Source organism: Polistes fuscatus, unplaced genomic scaffold (assembly GCF_010416935.1).
Source record: "Polistes fuscatus isolate 324 unplaced genomic scaffold, CU_Pfus_HIC Scaffold20, whole genome shotgun sequence".
Taxonomy (NCBI): domain Eukaryota; kingdom Metazoa; phylum Arthropoda; class Insecta; order Hymenoptera; family Vespidae; genus Polistes; species Polistes fuscatus.
Window position 1 is genome coordinate 541,840 of NW_025113097.1, and position 20,570 is coordinate 562,409.

The 20,570-nt window shown below is 28.4% G+C and overlaps 3 protein-coding genes and 2 long non-coding RNA genes across 5 annotated transcripts in view; 4 read left to right on the top strand and 1 right to left on the bottom strand.

The window, feature by feature from the left end:
* Positions 1-559, top strand: part of LOC122517373 — an 8,178-nt gene extending 7,619 nt beyond the window's left edge. Inside the window, exon 2 of the long non-coding RNA XR_006303819.1 lies at positions 368-559. This is a non-coding gene — a long non-coding RNA (uncharacterized LOC122517373). The remainder of the gene's footprint in view (positions 1-367) is intronic.
* Positions 560-1,801: 1,242 nt separating this feature from the next.
* On the top strand, positions 1,802-2,131 carry LOC122517372. The gene is made up of 2 exons (XR_006303818.1): positions 1,802-1,944; positions 2,078-2,131. It is a non-coding gene; the product is annotated as an uncharacterized LOC122517372 (long non-coding RNA).
* A 5,165-nt stretch (positions 2,132-7,296) lies between these two features.
* LOC122517365 (alpha-soluble NSF attachment protein) lies at positions 7,297-10,540 on the top strand. Its single transcript, XM_043635715.1, has 5 exons — positions 7,297-7,560; positions 8,081-8,277; positions 8,395-8,660; positions 8,758-8,931; positions 9,027-10,540. Exons 1-5 carry the CDS (start codon positions 7,472-7,474, stop codon positions 9,174-9,176), a joined length of 876 nt encoding a protein of 291 aa, XP_043491650.1. The 5' UTR covers positions 7,297-7,471; the 3' UTR covers positions 9,177-10,540.
* Positions 10,541-11,791: 1,251 nt separating this feature from the next.
* LOC122517366 (heat shock protein 68-like) lies at positions 11,792-14,191 on the top strand. Its single transcript, XM_043635717.1, has one exon. The coding sequence runs from the start codon at positions 11,959-11,961 to the stop codon at positions 13,879-13,881; it is 1,923 nt and encodes a 640-aa protein (XP_043491652.1). The 5' UTR covers positions 11,792-11,958; the 3' UTR covers positions 13,882-14,191.
* A 130-nt stretch (positions 14,192-14,321) lies between these two features.
* On the bottom strand, positions 14,322-17,210 carry LOC122517367 (N-acetylneuraminate lyase-like). The gene is made up of 8 exons (XM_043635718.1): positions 16,900-17,210; positions 16,524-16,585; positions 16,364-16,434; positions 15,600-15,745; positions 15,107-15,275; positions 14,868-15,013; positions 14,611-14,782; positions 14,322-14,533 (listed from the first exon to the last, which is right to left on the bottom strand). The coding sequence occupies exons 1-8, from the start codon at positions 16,903-16,905 to the stop codon at positions 14,385-14,387; spliced, it is 921 nt and encodes a 306-aa protein (XP_043491653.1). The 5' UTR covers positions 16,906-17,210; the 3' UTR covers positions 14,322-14,384.
* Positions 17,211-20,570: the final 3,360 nt, after the last annotated feature.

The following is a 20,570-nucleotide window of genomic DNA, read 5'->3' on the forward strand; positions in this document are numbered from 1 at the left end:
TTGTACTATAATATTATATCAAAATAATTCAAGAAAAAAAGCATCCTGATAATACAAATTTAAAGACTAGGACTCATATTATATTAAGAATTCTTTTCTTATACAAATTGTATTGCCAAGCCTCGTACCAGGTAATAAAAAAAATTATTGTTAATCGACTTACTAGAAAATATTGTGGACTTGTATCAACGAATTTCTTTTTTTAGAGATGCCATTGGAATCATTTTACAAATAGAATGCAGCAGCAGTTTAAAGGATCTTTTAATAAGCAAACATTATTATCTTGTATTGGGAATAAACCAATATTATAATAATTTCTTAAAAAATATTTATTCAAAGTATTAAAGATCTTATTCTTTCTGCATAGGTGATCAATCATTAAACTGGAAGAAAGGAAAGATACTTTTCAATTCGATAAGCAAAATCCAGCTACACTGTAATCGTGAGAGATTTAGGAAGACAGTGTGGAAAGGGTTTTGTTCTCACCCTGGAAGGAAACTATGTATTATAATATACTATCAAAAGAATTGATGAATGAATGCATCCTAAATACTAAAAATTTAAAAGACAAAAAAGAAATCATATTATATTAAGAATTCTTTTCTTATACAAATTTTATTGCCAAGCCTCGTACCAGGTAATAAAAAAAATTATTGTTAATCGACTTACTAGAAAATATTGTGGACTTGTATCAACGAATTTCTTTTTTGTAGAGATGCCATGGGATTCATTTTACAAATAGAATGCAGCAGCAGTTTAAAGGATCTTTTAATAGGCAAACATAATTATCTTATATTGGGAATAAACCAATATTGTAATATTTTCTAAAAAAATATTTATTCAAAGTATTAAAGATCTGATTCTTTCTGCAAAGGTGTTCAATCAATGTACTGGAAAAGAGAGCGTATGATTTTTCACTACGTTAAGAAGAATCCAACAACACTTTAATCATGAAAGATTTAAGAAGACACTGTTGAACGTGCTCCGTTCTCACACTGGAAGGAAACCATGTACTATAATATTATATCAAAATAATTCAAGAAAAAAGCATCCTGATAATTACAAATTTAAAAGACAATAGGACTCATATTATATTAAGAATTCTTTTCTTATACAAATTTTATTGCCAAGCCTCGTACCAGGTAATGAAAGATATTGTTAATCGACTCACTAGAAATATTGAGGACTTGTATTAACTAATTTCTTTTTGTAGAGATGCCATGGGAAACATTTACAAATAGAATGCAGCAGCAGTTTAAAGGATCTTTTAATAGGCAAACATAAATATCTTGTATTGGGAATAAACCAGTATTATAATAATTTCTTAAAAAATATTTATTCAAAGTATTAAAGATCTTATTCTTTCTGCATAGGTGATCATTCATTAAACTAGAAGAAAGGAAAGATAATTTTCAATTAGATAAGAAAAATCGAAAAACACTGTAATCATGAAAGATTTAGGAAGACACAGGTGAAAGTGTTCCGTTCTCACACTGGAAGGAAACCATGTACTATAATATTCTGTCAAAAGAATTGAAGGAAACCATGTACTGTAATATTCTTTCAAAAGAATAGAAGAAGGAATGCATCATGGTTATTATAAATTTAAAAGTCAAATAGGAAATACATTGCATTAGGATATTCCTAACATATATAAAGTATATTATTTAGTATTGTACTTCGTAATTGAAAATACTATTATACATCGACTGGCAATAATTTATCTAAAGGAAACTATTCTTTTTGAATAATAAATTGTTAAAGCAGAAAGGCCATAGATAAGAAATATTGAAAAAATGTCTTATTTCGTAAATCTAAAGGAGAAGAAAATAATGCTGTCAGAAAATTAAATTCTACTGATCATCAAAGTCTTTCACTTGCTTTTTAAGATTTAACTGTACTTGTGCTATATAATTTCTAATAAGGATCATTCATTATTTAATGGTACGTTGATAGAAAAGAAATACTAAAAACATTTCTAGTATCTTTTCTTATCTATACAACAAAGAATATACTGTAGATTTTTCAATTTTACATGAGATAGTGTAACAAACTAATAGTTTCATTTCCTTTGTAGGGTTTTTGTGCAATTTCTTAATGAAAAAGAGATTAAAGGAATATTCTAGTAGCACAAAATTTGGGTAGAAAAGAAGAAAACTGTAGTATCATGAAGAAACATATCACACTATTATGCCACATTGTGGTGGCATTACATAATATAAAATGTATTTGTTGTTTCGTTTAACGATTGCTAGATAAATCTTTTTTAAATAATAAGCTTATATATTTGATAACGGGTGTGATTTCATAAGTGAAGATACGAAATGAATTATTTACTACATATATCTATAATTTAAAGCGCAGAGTAGTGTTTTAATAGCTCAATAATGTAACAAATTAATTGTAATTTTTAAGACGATGTCATACCATAATTGTACATTTAATATTACTTATTAATATATATTTTCTAAAAATATTTGTGCATTAGCATATTTTATTTACATATACGTAAAGTATAATATAATTAATTTAACTATCATTAATGAATTAAATAAAATTTAAATGTTTGGCGAATTTTATAGATTCCTTGGAATAATGTAATAAGAGATAATTAAAAAAAAAAAAAATGATAAAAATATCACATTATTCTAATTTTCGTCACAGTAAAATATCTTATTTAGGTCACTATTGAGAAATATTAATATTCTAATTTTTTGTAAAAAATGATTATTTATATTCTCTTCCTTTTTTTCTATATTCATAGAACTAATATTATAAAAGACTTTAAATAATATTTAATAGCTTGAAAAAATATTAATGAATGTATTTATCGATATATATATATATCTATATATACTGTGAAAGGAATTTAAATGCCACCCTCGAATCAAAATTTTGACGTTTTTCTGATTTCACATAGGAATCCATATGTTCCGGTATTTTAAATCCGGTATTTTAAATTTCTCGTGACGTCACAATAGGATACAAGGAGGAATAGGAAACAAGTGCGCTGATTGGTTGATAATAGACCCCAGCATCAACCAATCAGAAATCCATTAAGAGCCGATTGGCCAATTTTCAACCAATCAGCGCTCTTCTAGGCCATATATTGAGAGCTGATTGGCTATTTATCAACCAATCAGCGCACTATTAGGAGCTGATTGGCTATTTATCAACTAATCAGCGCTCTTCTAGGCCATATATTGAGAGCTGATTGGCTATTTATCAACCAATCAGCGCTCTCGTTTCCTACTCTCTTCGAAGAGCTCTTGTATCATCCTGTGATCCTATTACCAAATTTTCATTTTTGTGACGTCACGAGAAATTTAAAATACCGGATTTAAAATACCGGAACATATGGATTCCTATGTGAAATCAGAAAAACGTCAAAATTTTGATTCGAGGGTGGCATTTAAATGCCTTTCACAGTATATATAGATATATTATATATATCGATAAATACTTTCATTAATATTTTTCCAAGCTATTTACTATTGTTTATTAATGTTAATATTCTCCTATAATAAAATATTTTTATAGGACGTTTGTTTAAACAATTGCACAAAAATTGAAAGACTGCTATAATATAATCATAATTTTTATTTATTTCGAATATTATATGCGCATACATATGCTACGAACATTTAAGCGACAATAGACACTTTTATCGATTATTAACGATTATTTTAATATTCTAATACATTTTTTTTTTATTTCAGCTCATTGAAACACATGTGTACTGGTTTAAAAATTACTTATTTATTAGTATACTTTAGATATTAAATTATTTCTATGTGATATTCTTTTCGATGAAAATTTCCAAACGTTACAAAAAATGTACATTAGTTTAAACAATTACATAAAAATTAAAAGAATACTAAAATGAGAACGTTATAATCCTAAATTTAATTGTTTAGGTGGATTATTCTCTTTTTCATATGCGTAACGTTCGGAAAGTCATATAAACAACTTTCAATAAAAGTAATTAACATAGAGGACAAAGGCCCAGTCTGAAGGGAAATTTCGAAGAGGACAAAGCTCCGAACATATATTACGAACTTTTTAACAACACTAGATACTTCTATCGATTAATTAACAATTATTTTAATATTTTAATGCACTCTCTTTATATTTCAGATTATTTAGACATATATACGTACTAGTATATATATATATAGGTATTACATACTTATTAACATATTTTAAATATTTAATAATTTTGATCCGATATTTTATTAGATGAAAATTTTACCCCACCTCTTCGAATTCATTACTGCGCAAGAACGTAACAAAAAATGTACATTAGTTTAAACAATTATACAAAAAATAAAAGAATATTAAAATGAGACCGTTATAATATTAAATTTTATTGATTAATTTTATTGATTTTCTTTTATACACATGCGCAAATTTCGGAAAGTCACATAAACAACTATCACCAAAAAACTTTAACAGAGGATAATTACTCAGATCAACGGTGAATTTCGAGGAGGAGGGATCACAGTACATATACTCCGAGTTTTTAAGCAACAATAGACACTTGCATCGATTAATTAACAATTATTTTTATGCACCAATGCACTCTCTTTATATTTCAGATTATTTAGACACATATACTAGTATATATATATATATATATATATATATATATATATAGGTATTACATACTTATTAACATATTTTAAATATTAAATAATTTCGATCCGATATTTTATTAGATGAAAATTTTATTCCACCTCCTCGAAGTCATCACTGCGCAAGAACGTAACAACAAATGTACATTAGTTTAAACAATTATACAAAAAATAAAAGAATATTAAATTAAGAGCGTTATACTATTAAATTTTATTGATTAATTTTATTGATTTTCTTTTATACACATTCGCAATTTTCGGAACAGCTCAAAATTATATAGATTTATTTTTATTGTACTATATTTTATGTATATTGAAAATTATTATCTACGAAATACACAAAAAAATGTAATTTTTGTATATGCATTTATCGAAATTATATTGAAGAGTATTATTTTACAATTAATATCATCGATATTAATTAAATTCTTTTCAGATGCATTCCTCGTTATATGCATGTGTGAGGATAATCATTGTTAATGCACTTTCCTGTTTTTTCAGGTACCATGGATCACTTTAAATTTTTACAGGTACCATGGATAACTCATGGCATCTTTACAAATCCAAACTAATCTTTCTTTTTTCTTTTTCAGGTTCGCTCCCCGTATTTTTTTCAATGGGTAGCGGGTGGATTTCTTCTTCGCAAAGGGCGCCATTTGTTAAGAAGGAATTTACTTCAGGGATGCGACCCTGCCCACGCGAGCCTTGATTCTATCTTTCTCCCAAGGATAGAATCATGTCCTACCCTTAGCTTTTTAAAGTGAAACTCCCTATCTTTTTTTTTATTTTTTTTTTTTACTTTGCTCTTTTTAACTCGCGATTTTGCAAGCATAGATGTGCACGTAGCATAGGAACTGAAACTGCATTAGAAGGGATGTCTACCAGCGCTATTAGTAAGACGGGCCCAGGGATTTAGTTCCTCAAGCTTGCAGTAAATATAGTACCGGTGGGCAAACTGTACGTGCAGCGTAAGTTCCTCGTAATTAAGATTAGAGTCAGTGGATTAGTCCAACCGGTGGGATACCACTTAAAAAAAAAACGTAAAAAGTTTCACTTTAAAAAGCCTACCTTTCCCCTTCTTTCCCCTTTTATTTTTTGTTTTTTTTGTTTCAGGTTGACAGGACACAGGACCACGCCAGGACAGCACGAGGACCACACCAGGACAGTACGAGGACCACACCAGGACCAGAAGAGGACTTACTTTTAATAAAGTATAATGTTAAATAATTATCTGTACAATTAATTGTATAATTAAGTGTATTATTAAATGTAAAATTTTTATGTATTTATTCTTCTCGTTTTAGCATCGCACGCGTGTGATATGTATTTTAAATGTGTTTTATTTGTTATCAGGTTTCTTTTATCATTTCTTATTCTTTCTTCTCATTCTTTATTTGATATTCCGGATTTCTCTTCTCGGGATTTTCATTTTCTATGGGTTTCGACTTAGGTCGTCGGATGGGGACATCTTCAGGATGCACATCCCGGGTCTTCAGAAGCGGTTACCTCCACGTGGTTAGACCTGGGCAATGGTATTTTACTTTCAGTATAATGTTTAACATATTTTATATGTTATGCATTCCATTGCAAGTAAAATCTAGCCAAAGACCGCTTACTTTAAACATTATAATTGTAATTAGTTTCTTTTAACTTCCCAATTAATATCCTATTATTTTACCCCTTTCCTTAATTCCTTCTATCCATTTAATATGCAGAAACTAATTACTTTATAATGTTTCTTGATAACTTTTATGTATTCACAGATACCAAGGAATAGTCCAAAATTGTTTAAATTTAAGTTACGATCTATAAAAGAGATTGCATTCGATTCATTCATTGCATCTTTACAGTCGTAGAATAACATTTTTTTTCTGTAGGTTTCCTTTTTAAATCATAGCTGCAATGGATAGATAATAGGCTCTTTCTTTCTAAAGAATTGTTGCTTACGAATTCGTATTATATTTTTTAAAATTTTACATATCTATTATCCAACTTTAAAATATTAAATATCTATTATTCTACTTTGAATATTAATTAATTTTGATCTTATGTTTCATTAGATAAAAATCTTACTCCCGAGGTATGTTTACTTTTCCTATTTCCTGATTAATTATATTTTTTAATGTAAAATCACGCGTTTAAATGTAATTTTATTTTACAAACGGTAAATAGAGATTGGATAAAAATAAATAGGGTATTCAAATGAAAAGTGCATCTGTGAATTAGACTATTTATATTAGGCTATTGTATTACTCGTTTCTATGATTAATATAGTTTTCTTTTTGTTATAGGTGATCATCGTTGGCTTTATCAACAAACCTTCTGGGTTCTTTTTTATTCGAATGTCTTAAATTGCGTTATTTTAAAATATATATAAAATTGCATTTCTGAAGGCACACATACATGTTTATACACTAAAAATTAAATATAATTATTTAAAATTTTATTACAATATATATATATATATATATCATATACTATATATACATATATATCATATACTATCATAACTATCAAAGAATACAGTATTCTTTGATAGTATTGTACCGTCAACGCGTTAAGTACGCCCACTGGTAGTAACTAGATGAATCTGGTTAGATAAAGAAGGGAACTTGTGAGCTTCCATGTACTTCTGTATTCTTTGGTATTTTTTTATCGCGTAACAGTTGGCTATTCTGTTTCGAACAGTTGGCTATTCTGTGGCGAATGGCTGTCGATTTACTATTACGTTCTTATAATCAAGTTTAGTGACGTCTATTTGTGGAAGTTGCGTTTCAACTTGAAATTAATGATCAGCTACTAATTAAAGTAAAAAGTTAAATACGATTGTTAAGAGAATGGCTGACAACGAGCAGAAAGCTAAGCAGTTATTAGCCGAAGCTGAAAAAAAATTAACATCGAAAGGTTTTTTCAGTTCTTTTTTTGGGTATGTTAACACATTGATTTATTTGAACTCGTCCAACCAGAAGAATATAAATCCAACTTTTTATTATTTAATGCACGTTATCGTATCGTTCATTTAGAATAATTAATTTTATTTATACTATTTTATTCTATATTTTTCTATTCTTATTGTCTTAACGTTTCCTTATCATATCTTTTACTGAATCGTTTTCTATCGTATCTGAAATACGCATGTCGCGCCGTGTCGTATTAGTGTGTATATATGTACACACTAATATGTCAATTTTCTTTATTAGTAATGTAATGTTGAAACAAAAATGAACAAAGCAATGTATCACGTGGTACGAGAATTAATTATGACTAATATATTAAACAATGTAAATTATTTTTTTTAAAAAAGAACTATATTACTTTGTTCATAATCATCAGTTGTATTTATTTACTACTCATGATATTCTATGGTTTGTCGAGTATGTAACCACTTTGTTTGTATAAAAATGTAAAATTATGATGCTTATATTAACAATTGATGTATTATACAGAGGATCGACTAAATTGGAAGAAGCGGTAGAATGTTATCAACGTGCTGCAAATATGTTCAAAATGGCCAAGAAGTGGAGCGCTGCTGGAAGTGCATTTTATGAAGCTGCAGATTTGCACGCTAAAGCTGGCAGTCGTCATGATGCAGCTAATTGTTATGTCGATGCATCTAATTGCTTTAAAAAATCAGACATTAACGGTATAGCGCAATAGCGTCTATATATAATTATTATTTTTTTATCGTATTAGATTAGAAAATAAATATAAATTAAACATCACACACAATGTAGATGTAAGAATATATATTTGTTTTTAGAGGCTATTAGTTGCTTGCTTAAATCTATTGAGATTTATACCGATATGGGGAGATTTACAATGGCAGCTAAACATCATCAAAGTATAGCAGAAATGTATGAGAGCGAGGCTGTTGATTTAGAACGTGCAGTTCATCATTATGAACAAGCAGCGGATTACTTTCGTGGCGAGGAAAGCAATTCTTCTGCCAATAAATGTTTGTTGAAAGTTGCACAATATGCGGCTCAGCTAGAAAATTATGAGAAAGCAATTCAAATATATGAACAGGTATAAAAATTGTAAAACAATGTAGTAGTATTATAAGAAAAGTGCGAAAGATTTTCAAATGCAGGATTTGGATATAAAACAAATAAAATGTTCACAGGTTGCTTCCGCATCTTTAGAAAGTTCATTACTAAAGTACAGTGCAAAGGAATACTTTTTCCGAGCTGCATTATGTCATTTGTGCGTTGATGTATTAAATGCGCAACATGCGATTGAACGCTATCAAGATTTATATCCAGCATTCCAAGACTCTAGGGAGTATAAATTAATTAAGGTATTAAACTTCATAATATTATATATAATTCTTTTTTTTTTTAACAATTTATATTAAACAAAGATTTTTCTATTTTTATTCTTCTATTACCATAGACATTGATAGAACATCTCGAGGAGCAAAATTTAGAAGGCTTTACAGAAGCCGTGAAAGAATATGATTCAATTTCACGGTTGGATCAGTGGTACACTACAATATTATTACGCATAAAAAAGCAAGTCAATGATAACCCTGATTTACGCTGATCAGTTATTGTTCATTTACATTATATTATGTCAATGATATTAATGCTCCAAATTTATATGTATTCTTTCCTAAACTATATCCTGCTTTCGGTGGTATTCATCAAGTAGGTTCGTTTTTATACCCAAATATCATATTATTCCCTTGCGATTCTAGCTAACATAATAAGTTTGCTGTATAATCCAATACTTAGAGAAAGAAAAAAGATATAAAAAAAAATCTCAAAAATGTATTATTATAGAATCACGGAAATTTAGAATGCTTTAAATTCTATATCAATCTTTACAGGCTATTTTCCATATTCATATATAATACATACAGTTATAGCATTGCCTTATATGTAGGCATAGTATAATGTTATAAGTATCGAAAAAAAAAAAAACATTAATAAGAATTTGGTAAAATACAGCTTCTTTGAAGTAAGATATTCACACACTTGTGCTAATATAGTTAAATAGTTGGCACTTGTTTCCAGCATGAAACTTTTTGTCCAAATAGTACAAACCCCCTCCATATTCGAATTTTTTGTCAATTTATTATCATATATGTATAATTTCAATATTTGCGAATTATAGAGAAATGAAGTATCTTATTGTTAACGAGTTTTAGAATATGTACTCGGTCACGGTTATATTTTTTTTAACTAGACAGAGTGTTATCATTTAATAATATTATTTATTACATATTAGCACTTCTATATACATATATATATATATATTAAAATATATTAAATATATGTCTTGTAATATAATTTATATCTTGTATATCGCGTAGAGTGGAATGGTGAATGAAGTTAAATTTTGGTCAGTCGTTATCCTTACACTGCCAGTGTTTTAAAATAGGAGACACGATATATGTTAATATTCATTGTTCCACCGATCTTTGTGTACATTTTGTTAACATAATTATCTTTTTTATTATTAATATTTTTATTATTTAATAATTATAATTAATTATGTTGATTGATCCTTTTTTTTGTAAAATGTAATTCCATTGTTATCAATATTAATAATGAAAAAAATAAGCTAACTGACAAACGAAGGAAATATCCCCTTTTTAGAAATTAATTCAATAATTTTATTGCGTACACGATATTCATTTATTTTTATCTCCTTTCATTATTTTATAGTAAATATACGAAACGATCATATTTTTATCCGAGTCTTTATGATCCTAATTCTTATAATTTTATTTTATCTAAAAGAGAAGCCATAAACCGATATAAATAATAACTCTATTCTCATTTAAAATAAAAAATAAATAAAAGAAAAGTAAAATGTTTATATAAAAAATAATGTATTGTTACAGTGCAGGATATGATGCAATATTACACAGTAGGTAATGCAATAAATTTTGCGTAAATTAAGATGGAGATTTGTATGCTTTTTAAATCACAGGATTATATATCAACATGGAAAATTAAAAAACAATGACTACGTTTTGTATACGCAGGCCAGGTAATATATATAATTGCAAATAATTTTAAGGATTCAAAAGTGCAGTTTTTTAGTATATACGGACTTGGCCTAAAAATGGGGGTAAAAAGCATTTTCGTGAAAATTTCCAAACGAGCAATACTTTTTAAATCGTCAGGAGTATAAAGATGTTTCATTTTCTTATTTTTTATCTTTCAATTAGATTAATTATATTAATTTATGGGTCATTTATGTGTACAAAATAGAATACATTGTTCTAGTAATTTTGAAGGTGTAAAAATTAAAAAAAGAAAATATATATATATATATATATATACATACGCACATATGTATATGTATACAAGTGAAAAATCTCCATTATATTAATAAATCAACATTACGAATAAATTTATAGAATTTATTATTATCCTTAACACTCCTTGATTCTTTTTCTTGAATTTCCTTTACGTTTTTCTATATTTTATATATTATGCGAAAATATAAATCACAATGAAATATAAATTTTTAATACTTTTAATAATATAATGTGGAGAGAAAAAGAATAAAAAATGATTAACAAATTAGAACAATTAAAAAAATAAAAAAATAATTACGAAAAAATATAAGAATATATTTGCTCTTTCTAGAAATTTCCATTAGAGAAATAGAACGTGCTCGAATGTTCGATCAATCGAACGTTGTTTATAAATGCAGCATTTATTAACATTGCGCAATACTGTATAATTAGATTATTAATAGTATAACATTATTATAAATAGTTACGCGTGATTTTTCATATAATTCTAATTCGTACAAAATTTATTGAATATAATTTGCAAGGAATAAACATATATATATTTTCTTCTAATCCATATTAATGTTTCGAAATATCTCGAAACTCCCGCTCGTTGACTATGACTGTGCGACTATTTTTAAACATGCCGCAAGTTTTTACTGGCAAATAAGAAAATTCTCGTAGAATTTGAATAAATTTCTTCGTATTTTCAAAAAGATATTAAAAAGAAAGCAAATGAAGTAAATAAAAGCAAAGAATTAATCGTAGAAGCATCATAGGTTGAAAATATTCTAGACGGTTCGAGAGAGTTTTAATGCGACGAACCATGTATCGATTCAACTCGACCAGCAGGTTGTCGAGAAGTTTCTAGTTCAGTCGAGAGTGGGGACGAGGTATAAATACTCGCGGTTGGGTTCAGTCGAACCAGTCTTATTTCAAAAGCGAAACGAGAAAGAAGCAAAAGCGTAAAGAAAGCACTATAAAATCTATCTAAACAAACTCTATCGAATAAAGTTTATAACAGTGAATTTTACAAATAAAAAAGAAGAAGAGAATATCAGAGAAACATCCAAGATGCCTGCAATTGGTATTGATTTGGGAACAACTTACTCCTGTGTAGGAGTTTGGCAACAAGGAAAAGTCGAAATCATTGCGAACGATCAAGGCAACAGAACAACACCAAGCTACGTCGCATTTACAGAAACGGAACGTTTGATCGGCGATGCTGCAAAGAACCAGGTGGCAATGAACCCGGCCAATACCGTTTTCGATGCAAAACGGTTGATTGGCCGGAAATACGACGACCCGAAGATCCAAAACGATATTAAACATTGGCCGTTCAAAGTGGTGAACGATGGAGGAAAGCCTAAGATCCAAGTTGAATACCGCGGTGAGAACAAGAGGTTCAATCCAGAAGAAATCAGTTCTATGGTATTGATTAAGATGAAGGAAACTGCAGAGGCTTACCTTGGACAGACTGTTCGAGATGCTGTCATTACGGTACCAGCTTATTTCAACGATTCACAGCGTCAAGCTACCAAAGACGCTGGTGCAATAGCTGGTTTAAACGTACTTAGAATTATAAATGAACCTACAGCCGCTGCACTTGCTTATGGCTTGGATAAGAATCTAAAAGGAGAAAGAAACGTATTGATTTTTGATCTGGGAGGTGGTACTTTTGACGTTTCTATTTTAACCATCGACGAGGGTTCGCTCTTTGAGGTAAAAGCCACAGCGGGCGATACGCATTTGGGTGGTGAGGACTTTGACTCGAGATTGGTTGATCATTTCTGCAAAGAATTTGAGAGGAAATATAAAAAGAACATGAGAAATAATCCCAGATCACTGCGAAGACTTAGAACGGCTGCTGAACGGGCCAAGAGAACTCTATCTTCGAGTACGGAAGCAACGATTGAGATTGATGCTCTTTACGAGGGTGTCGATTTCTATACGAAGATCTCTCGTGCTCGATTCGAAGAACTTTGCGCTGATCTCTTCAGATCTACTTTGGAACCAGTTGAAAAGGCACTCGCAGATGCGAAATTCGACAAACGATCGATAAACGACGTTGTTCTTGTTGGTGGTTCAACTCGTATTCCAAAGATCCAAAATATGCTACAGAATTTCTTCTGTGGCAAACAGTTGAATCTTTCAATCAATCCCGACGAAGCTGTAGCTTACGGAGCAGCAGTACAGGCTGCTATACTCACCGGAGAAGGTTCCAAGAGTTCCACTCTACAGGATGTACTTTTGGTCGACGTGGCTCCGTTGTCTCTTGGTATTGAGACTGCTGGTGGTGTCATGACTAACATCATTGAACGTAATGCTCGCATACCATGCAAGCAGACGCAAACGTTCACCACCTATTCCGATAATCAACCAGGAGTATCGATTCAAGTTTACGAGGGTGAACGAGCAATGACCAAAGATAATAATTTGCTTGGCAGATTCGAATTGAGTGGTATTGCACCTGCTCCACGTGGTATACCCAAGATCGAGGTTACCTTCGATATGGATGCCAATGGAATTCTTCACGTTACTGCCAAGGATACTGCCAGTGGCCGTAGCAATAATATCAAAATAACCAACGACAAGGGTCGCTTGAGCAGAGATGAAATTGACAGAATGTTGGCAGAAGCAGAACGTTATAAAGAACAAGACAAGGAACAGAGAGAGAAGGTTTCTGTCAGAAATCAACTAGAGAGCTACGTATTTTCAGTTCAACAAGCGGTTCAGGATAGCGGATCCAAATTGACCGATACTGACAAAAATCAAGTCAGGGAGATATGCGAAGAAACTCTTCGTTGGCTAGATAATAATTCCCTTGCAGAAACGGAAGAATATAAGCACAAATTGGAGGAATTGCAGAAGCAGTGCTCACCTATCATGATGAAAATTCATCAGGGTGGAGCTGGTGGACCCCAACAGGATTGCGGCGGCCAATACAGACAACAAAGCTACAATAATTCTGGACCTACTGTAGAAGAAGTAGATTAAATTCAATAGGATATTACGAATTATTATTTATTTTTTTATATATTTGAAAAAATGTAACTATGTTTCATTTTTTTATTTCTGTACCTGTTCGATGTATATTTCTTTTGATATCGTTTTATAACTTGAACGTTCTGATATGTTGTTAAGTTTCTGTTACGTATGCATAAGAGAAAATAGTATCTAATTTAATTTATTAATTACCTATTAAGTAAAAAGAGTATTAAGTAAAACTTTCAAACGAGAGATTTACTCATATCATGTATATATTATGATTTTGATAATAAATTACTACATAATTATATTTATTTAATATTATGTAATAATTTATTTAATATTGCGTGTTACCTTTAAGAAATATCTTAAAAAGAAATCTCCTTCTTCTTCCTCATAATTTATTTAAATAAAATTCGAGCTTTGCGTGTTATAACAATTTTTCCCCGTATTATTTTACAAAAAAAAAAGAAGTAGTGTATAGTATAATTCAATGATCGATACTCATCCTTTCATTTCAATAGAGATCTATAATCTTTCAAAGCTTCTTCTATCCATTTATAACATTTAGATGGAAGTGGTTGCAATGGAAGACGCGGAGGTCCAACATCAATCGGAGAAATGATCTGCATAGCGATTTTCATCGATTGAATCCAATCGCCTTGAAAATAAAATTCATTCTAACAAATTATTTCAATTAAACTAACATTGTAATATAATATTATTTCCAAAATTTACCAAACGTCGTTATAGCGTCAATAGCTGATATTATTTTCTCTTGCATTTTCCTAATATCCGGTAAATCTGAGAATTCGTTCGCATGAACCAATTTGGATATATGTTTAGGGAATAAATTGATACTCGTAACTATAAAAGAATCGATCCCTAACACGCATCCAGATGATATGAGCTATTTCGAGAGAGAGATGTACAACAATTATTATTATTATTATATGTAAATATAAATCTTAATTGTATTAATAAATGAAAATTACCTGATCGCAACCAAGAAATATTTTATACATCCCATTTCTTGCGTTCAGTATGTGTGAAGCTTGTACAAGATCAGTGTGTGTAAATTTTACACCTACCAACGATGGAATTTCATTTCCAATGAAGTCTAAGAAGCTGCCAATGTCTACTGTAAAATGTATACTTTTTAAATGTTATGACATATTCTATATATACGCAAATAGAAATATTTAAAGAAAAAAAATATATATATGTATCTTACAAGTAACGTTGGTATATAATGGTATGTGATAATATAACATAGGCATATCTGGAACTTCTTGAGCTATTGTTTTCAAATAATTCCGTAAATTTAATTGACTGTCCGGTTTAAAATATAGTTCTGGTAAGACAAGTATAGAATCTGCTCCTATCATTTGAGCATGCTTGGCCTTCGAAAGAACAAATTAAACAAAAGAAATGTATTTATGGTAAAAATTAATATGTCAGCACGTTTACATTAACATGTCTTAATATTAGGTGATTAATTTAATTCCTGTCGTTTTTTCGTTTCTAGAAATTGACTGTTTTCTAAGGGAAAATGAATGAACTTAAATTCAAGTGATTCCTTGATATTCTACTACCTTTTCCCATCTCTTGGACAACATGCGATCCTCTCATTCATTCATTTAGAACCAATAGGAATTAAGTTTACCGCCTAATACATCGATATCACAGGTATTATGTTTAAGTATTTATATTATAATTAAACTTACCAACTGAATTACATCAGGTAGGTTTGAACCACCTACTTGAATCATTAAATGTTGATTCGTAGATGTAACTGCTTTCGACCAAGCTTCCGCTACTTCTTTTCTTTCTTCAATGTTCATCGACATACCTTCTCCAGTCGTTCCATTAACTTCATATAATATTCAAAAGATTGAATAAATTATAAAGAGAGAGAGAGAGAGAGAGAAAGAGAAGAAATTATTAATATTTATTTCGTCAGAATTTAGTATAATAAATGGTCAATATTGTATGAATATTTTGTTAAATATAAATAAGAATTATTCAGCATTTCAAACAGAAATTCAGCATTTATAATTTGGACATGATTGCGTCAGGATTAAATGTTCATCAATATATTGATCATTTATTTTAAATACTGATTCAATAAATAACTATCAGAAGAAAAAAAAAAAGAAATTTCGATATTATTTTTTATTTCTTTATTTAGGAATATATATCTATATATGCAGAATGAGCTGACCCTTTTCGTAATAATGTTATCACTAACGTTTATCAGCATTAGCACGCATAAAGACAGCCGGTCAAAATAACGTCAATTACAAATCATATTCAATTGCTCAAACTTGAAAATCAATTTTCTCGTAAAAAAAACTTCGAACGAAATAAGATCTAATTTTTGTCATTTTTTTTTCTTTTCCACGTAGATTCAGACACCTGTTTTATTGTATACCCCTTCCTCTCACCCTGTATATATATATATATTTAAAAATATATTTTGAAAATATACCAAGAACACCCTTGATTCCATTTTCGTGTAGATAATTCGCATAGGCTGGTATGACACTCAAGTTTAAATGTCTATAATTATTAAAATGATATTAATGAGAATATATGCATACATAAAAATAATAGGATAATATTTATAATGATTATATATTATATTTTACCCGTCAGGAGTAAATGGCGTAAAGACAGGAGCTATTAATCCTTTATAATCAAACTGGACAGGCTAAAATAAAATATAAAATCAACCTTAATTATTGAAAGTAAATTAAATAATAACTATAAAAAAAAAAATTAGAGAATAGTCGATAAATTGTTATTTTAAATTAATAGCGAATTTGATTGATTTATTTTCATTTTATTCGATCGCGATTTAGATAATATTATAATACATATTTATGTATCACTCTATATACATCTCTTTCTTATTTTTTTCTTAAAACATCGTTCGCGTGACATCGTACATTATATAGTTTATTTGTATCTAATCATATTTATGAATAATTAAATATCGAATAAATAATGTGAGTGTATATTTACCGGCATATTGTTGAGCAGAAGATTTTACAGAATGATGCGTTATAGTTAGTAACACCACTGTTAAACTACTGTGAGAATACTGCTCCGTGATAATTCCGCTATGCGAGATGCAAAAAATACATCTTGTCGTCAACAACCGATAAGGTTGTGTTGATCTTTTCTTATGTGATAATTTATTCATATCTATTTACAACATTGTGCCTTACCACAACAAGTTAACTGTTACTTTTTATTCAAGATATTTCTTTCTCATTCTTTTATTCTCACACACAGACGCATTCTCTTAAATATTTAATTAACGTGAAAATATTTCGTATGTAACTTTCATCCTATATAATATATTTAAATAATTTTCTTTATGCGATAATATTGAATGGAAATAAAAAGAAAAAAAAAGAAAAAAAGAAAGAAAAAACGAAAAAATAAATAAAAAATTTCGATCGATAGATATATCGTAAAAATAATTATAGAGACGAATAAAAAGTGGGTGAGATTATTATTTATATAAAAATGTTATTGTATTTATTTACAGGTAGATTTCTTTTCTTGTGTGTTTCAATAGTGTGTCAATAATATTAATTTATTTTAATATACTATATTATATAATATATATATATATATATATATATATATATATATATATATGCACGTATATATGTTGTAATAATAGTAAATCTTTTTTATATATGTCCAAGACGGTCGAATGCATTTGTTTGTTTAATTTATTAATTTTTTTTTCCGTATGTAGGACGTGTATTAATTTCTGTGCTCTTTTTCCTTCTGTGAAACGAGAATGTGTAAATAGTACTTTCCAATTCTGTATTTTACATAATAACGCCAAAGAGAAAGAATTTTCTAATTGCTTTTTTTTTTTTACTTTTTTTTTTAAACTTTATATCCACTATTCTCTGACAATGTAATTTTTTTTTTCATTCATTATTTTTCGATTACTGAAATGCGACAAAATTCATGGCTACAGAAACATAGTCGAATGAGAGAACTATGGAAAATTGTATGTTACTTTTTTATTATTATTATTCTTCTTACTTTTCATTTTTCGCGATACTTTTGTCGAGATACATTGTTTATGCAATTTAATTGAGAGAGTTCTACGTGTTTATAATTTCATTTTATTTTATTTTATATTATTTTATATTATTTTATTTTATTTTATCTTAATTTTTTCCTCATCTCTTCTCCTTCTTTTTTATTTATTTATTTTTTAAAACATCATTCGCGTTATTACATCGTCGTAAATTTGAATATATTCGCATGATCTAATTAAATTCTAAATCTATTTCGTAATGATTTATATTTTTTATTTTAATTTTTTGCAATTTAAATCATATTTCTTCCTTCCTTCCTTTCTTTATTTCTTTCTATTTTACTTTTATGAAAGAAAATCTCTCGAGTTAGTTTGTTTTTCGAGATTATTTCAATCATATTCAATTTATTTCAATAATTTTATTTGAAAACTCTGACGCATATCATCATTATTCGCATACAGGTGATCATTAAATAGTAATATAAGAACTTTGTTCGTTTCTAATCGGAGAAATAATTCTAATTGAGTTATTAATTGTGTCGAAAATATTTTATAGATAAAAAGCTCTGATTCTATCGAATAAAATACATTACTCTACTTTGTAGCGTTTGGGAGGTTCGTTTTATGGAAACATATGCGAATACATATGTATATATGTTACGATCAATGTACATATTCCGGGTATCGTTTCATTTTGACGAAACCCTTAAAAAATTCTATGTTTTTAAATACATATGCATATATATATGAATGTAGTAGTTATGTATTAGCACCTTAGGCTAATCATAAAATAAAAATACGAAGCTACAGTATTAATTTATACGTAGAAAAGTATATTAGCCATTTTCTTTCATTTTATGGGAATTATTGAACATTATTATTATTATTATTATTATTATTATTATGCAAACAATGAATATAATTTAAAATATCCACTTAAAAAGTGTGCGAGTAACGTGTATACGTGTATATATACATATACACATACGCATATGCGTGTATAGGAAATATAATTGCTTCTTTTCAACTTGAACGATGTTATATAAAAGTTTCTACCTCGTAATATGTGTTTGAAACATTATAAATATTATTCTAAATATTCGACGATCGAACTTTCGATACGATGATCGATCGATCGATCGATTTTGAGTATAAAACAAACGAACTTATCAAATAAAACGAATAACATTTCGATACATATATTAATATACTACGTACATTTATATATTTTTTTATAATATAATACGTTCATGTACGTATATTAATATACTTATATAAATAATAAAAGTTCGAGTTTAACGATCAATGAAGATTATTAATATTTGATGAATGAAATATAGCAATAGTGTTGCTGTTTGTTTCGAATGATTTCATTTATCATTGGCGCGATTCGACTTTTATTTCGTCTTTATGGAATATTACCTACTACTTATATTATTATGAAGTTAAATTTTCCTTACTCTTGATAATTTACGCATGAAATTGTATACATCATTTTTATTGACAATTCATTAAGCTGTCTAAATGATAAGCGCCGTTTATCTTTGATTATATCAGCCGGTTTTCTTGATATACTACAATCATTTTTCTGTATATCCGTGTAAGTGTATAAATGACAAAAAAAACGTATGAACGTTTTTTAATTTTCTTATGTGTTGTTCTCGTGTCATAAAATTTACTTTATAATATATATATATATATATATATGAAAAGAGACATTTCGCGTATATAATATTAATGTTTATACGTACTTTTTAACAGAGAATAAATAATCGCGGGTTCAGGCCAGCCCGAGCAACCGCAGGAGAGATGACATTTTCTTTTCTTGTTTTTTTTTTTATTTTATTTTTCTTTCCTTTTCTTTTCTTGTCATTTCTAAATTCTTTGATTCGATCCACATTTTGTAACGTTCATTTTTATTTCGTTCCTTTTTTCTTTATCGGCTTTAAAATGCGCCCTTTATAAAAGTCCAGCAATACACATAGCGTATATATATATATATATTTGTATATATTTAAATTATTAAATATATAATAGAGTAACTAAAAGAATCACGGATATGTATTTACAGTAAGGGATATGCTCGATCTCAAATACTTTGTATTTTTTTTTTTCTTTCTTTTCTTGTTAAATAATTTTAATACATAAGTACAACTTTTGTTTTATTTTATCTTCCTTGTGAATTTGTTTTTTTTTTTCTTTTTTAAAGGAGTCTCATTTAAAGATTCTCTTAATCGATTCCACTTAATTACAGTTTCATTTATATATATATATATGTGTGTGTTTGTGTGTGTGTATAAATGTTTATAATATACGGAGCCGCATTTAACATTAAAACGCGTTAGGGCGTTATTATTTCACAATTAAAAATTTTACTAGTTACGAATAATAACTATTCTAATAAAGTCAGAACAAAAAAATGTTCTTTATTTTTTTTTTAAATATAATTAACATTTGAATGTAAAGTGATTTATTTGAAAAGGTTTTTTAAAAAATACACAACTATATATATACGCAAACCCACGTGTAACCTATGTGTTATTTTAATTTTATTCAAATAAATTATTATATGGGGAAGAAAAGAAAAGGAAAGTGTGTTGCGTTAAATCGAAATAATTAAATTGAC

Bases quoted from the DNA above. Each gene is read 5' to 3' on its own strand.
- LOC122517365 (XM_043635715.1), top strand. From the start codon at position 7,472: ATGGCTGACAACGAGCAGAAAGCTAAGCAGTTATTAGCCGAAGCTGAA. The intron at 7,561-8,080 runs GTATGTTAACAC...TGTATTATACAG, and splicing joins TTTTTCAGTTCTTTTTTTGG to AGGATCGACTAAATTGGAAG. The intron at 8,661-8,757 runs GTATAAAAATTG...AAATGTTCACAG, and splicing joins CAATTCAAATATATGAACAG to GTTGCTTCCGCATCTTTAGA.
- LOC122517366 (XM_043635717.1), top strand. From the start codon at position 11,959: ATGCCTGCAATTGGTATTGATTTGGGAACAACTTACTCCTGTGTAGGA.
- LOC122517367 (XM_043635718.1), bottom strand. The intron at 16,435-16,523 runs GTAAAATATAAT...TAATAATTATAG, and splicing joins ACGCCATTTACTCCTGACGG to ACATTTAAACTTGAGTGTCA. The intron at 15,276-15,599 runs GTAAGTTTAATT...GTTCTTTCGAAG, and splicing joins TACCTGATGTAATTCAGTTG to GCCAAGCATGCTCAAATGAT.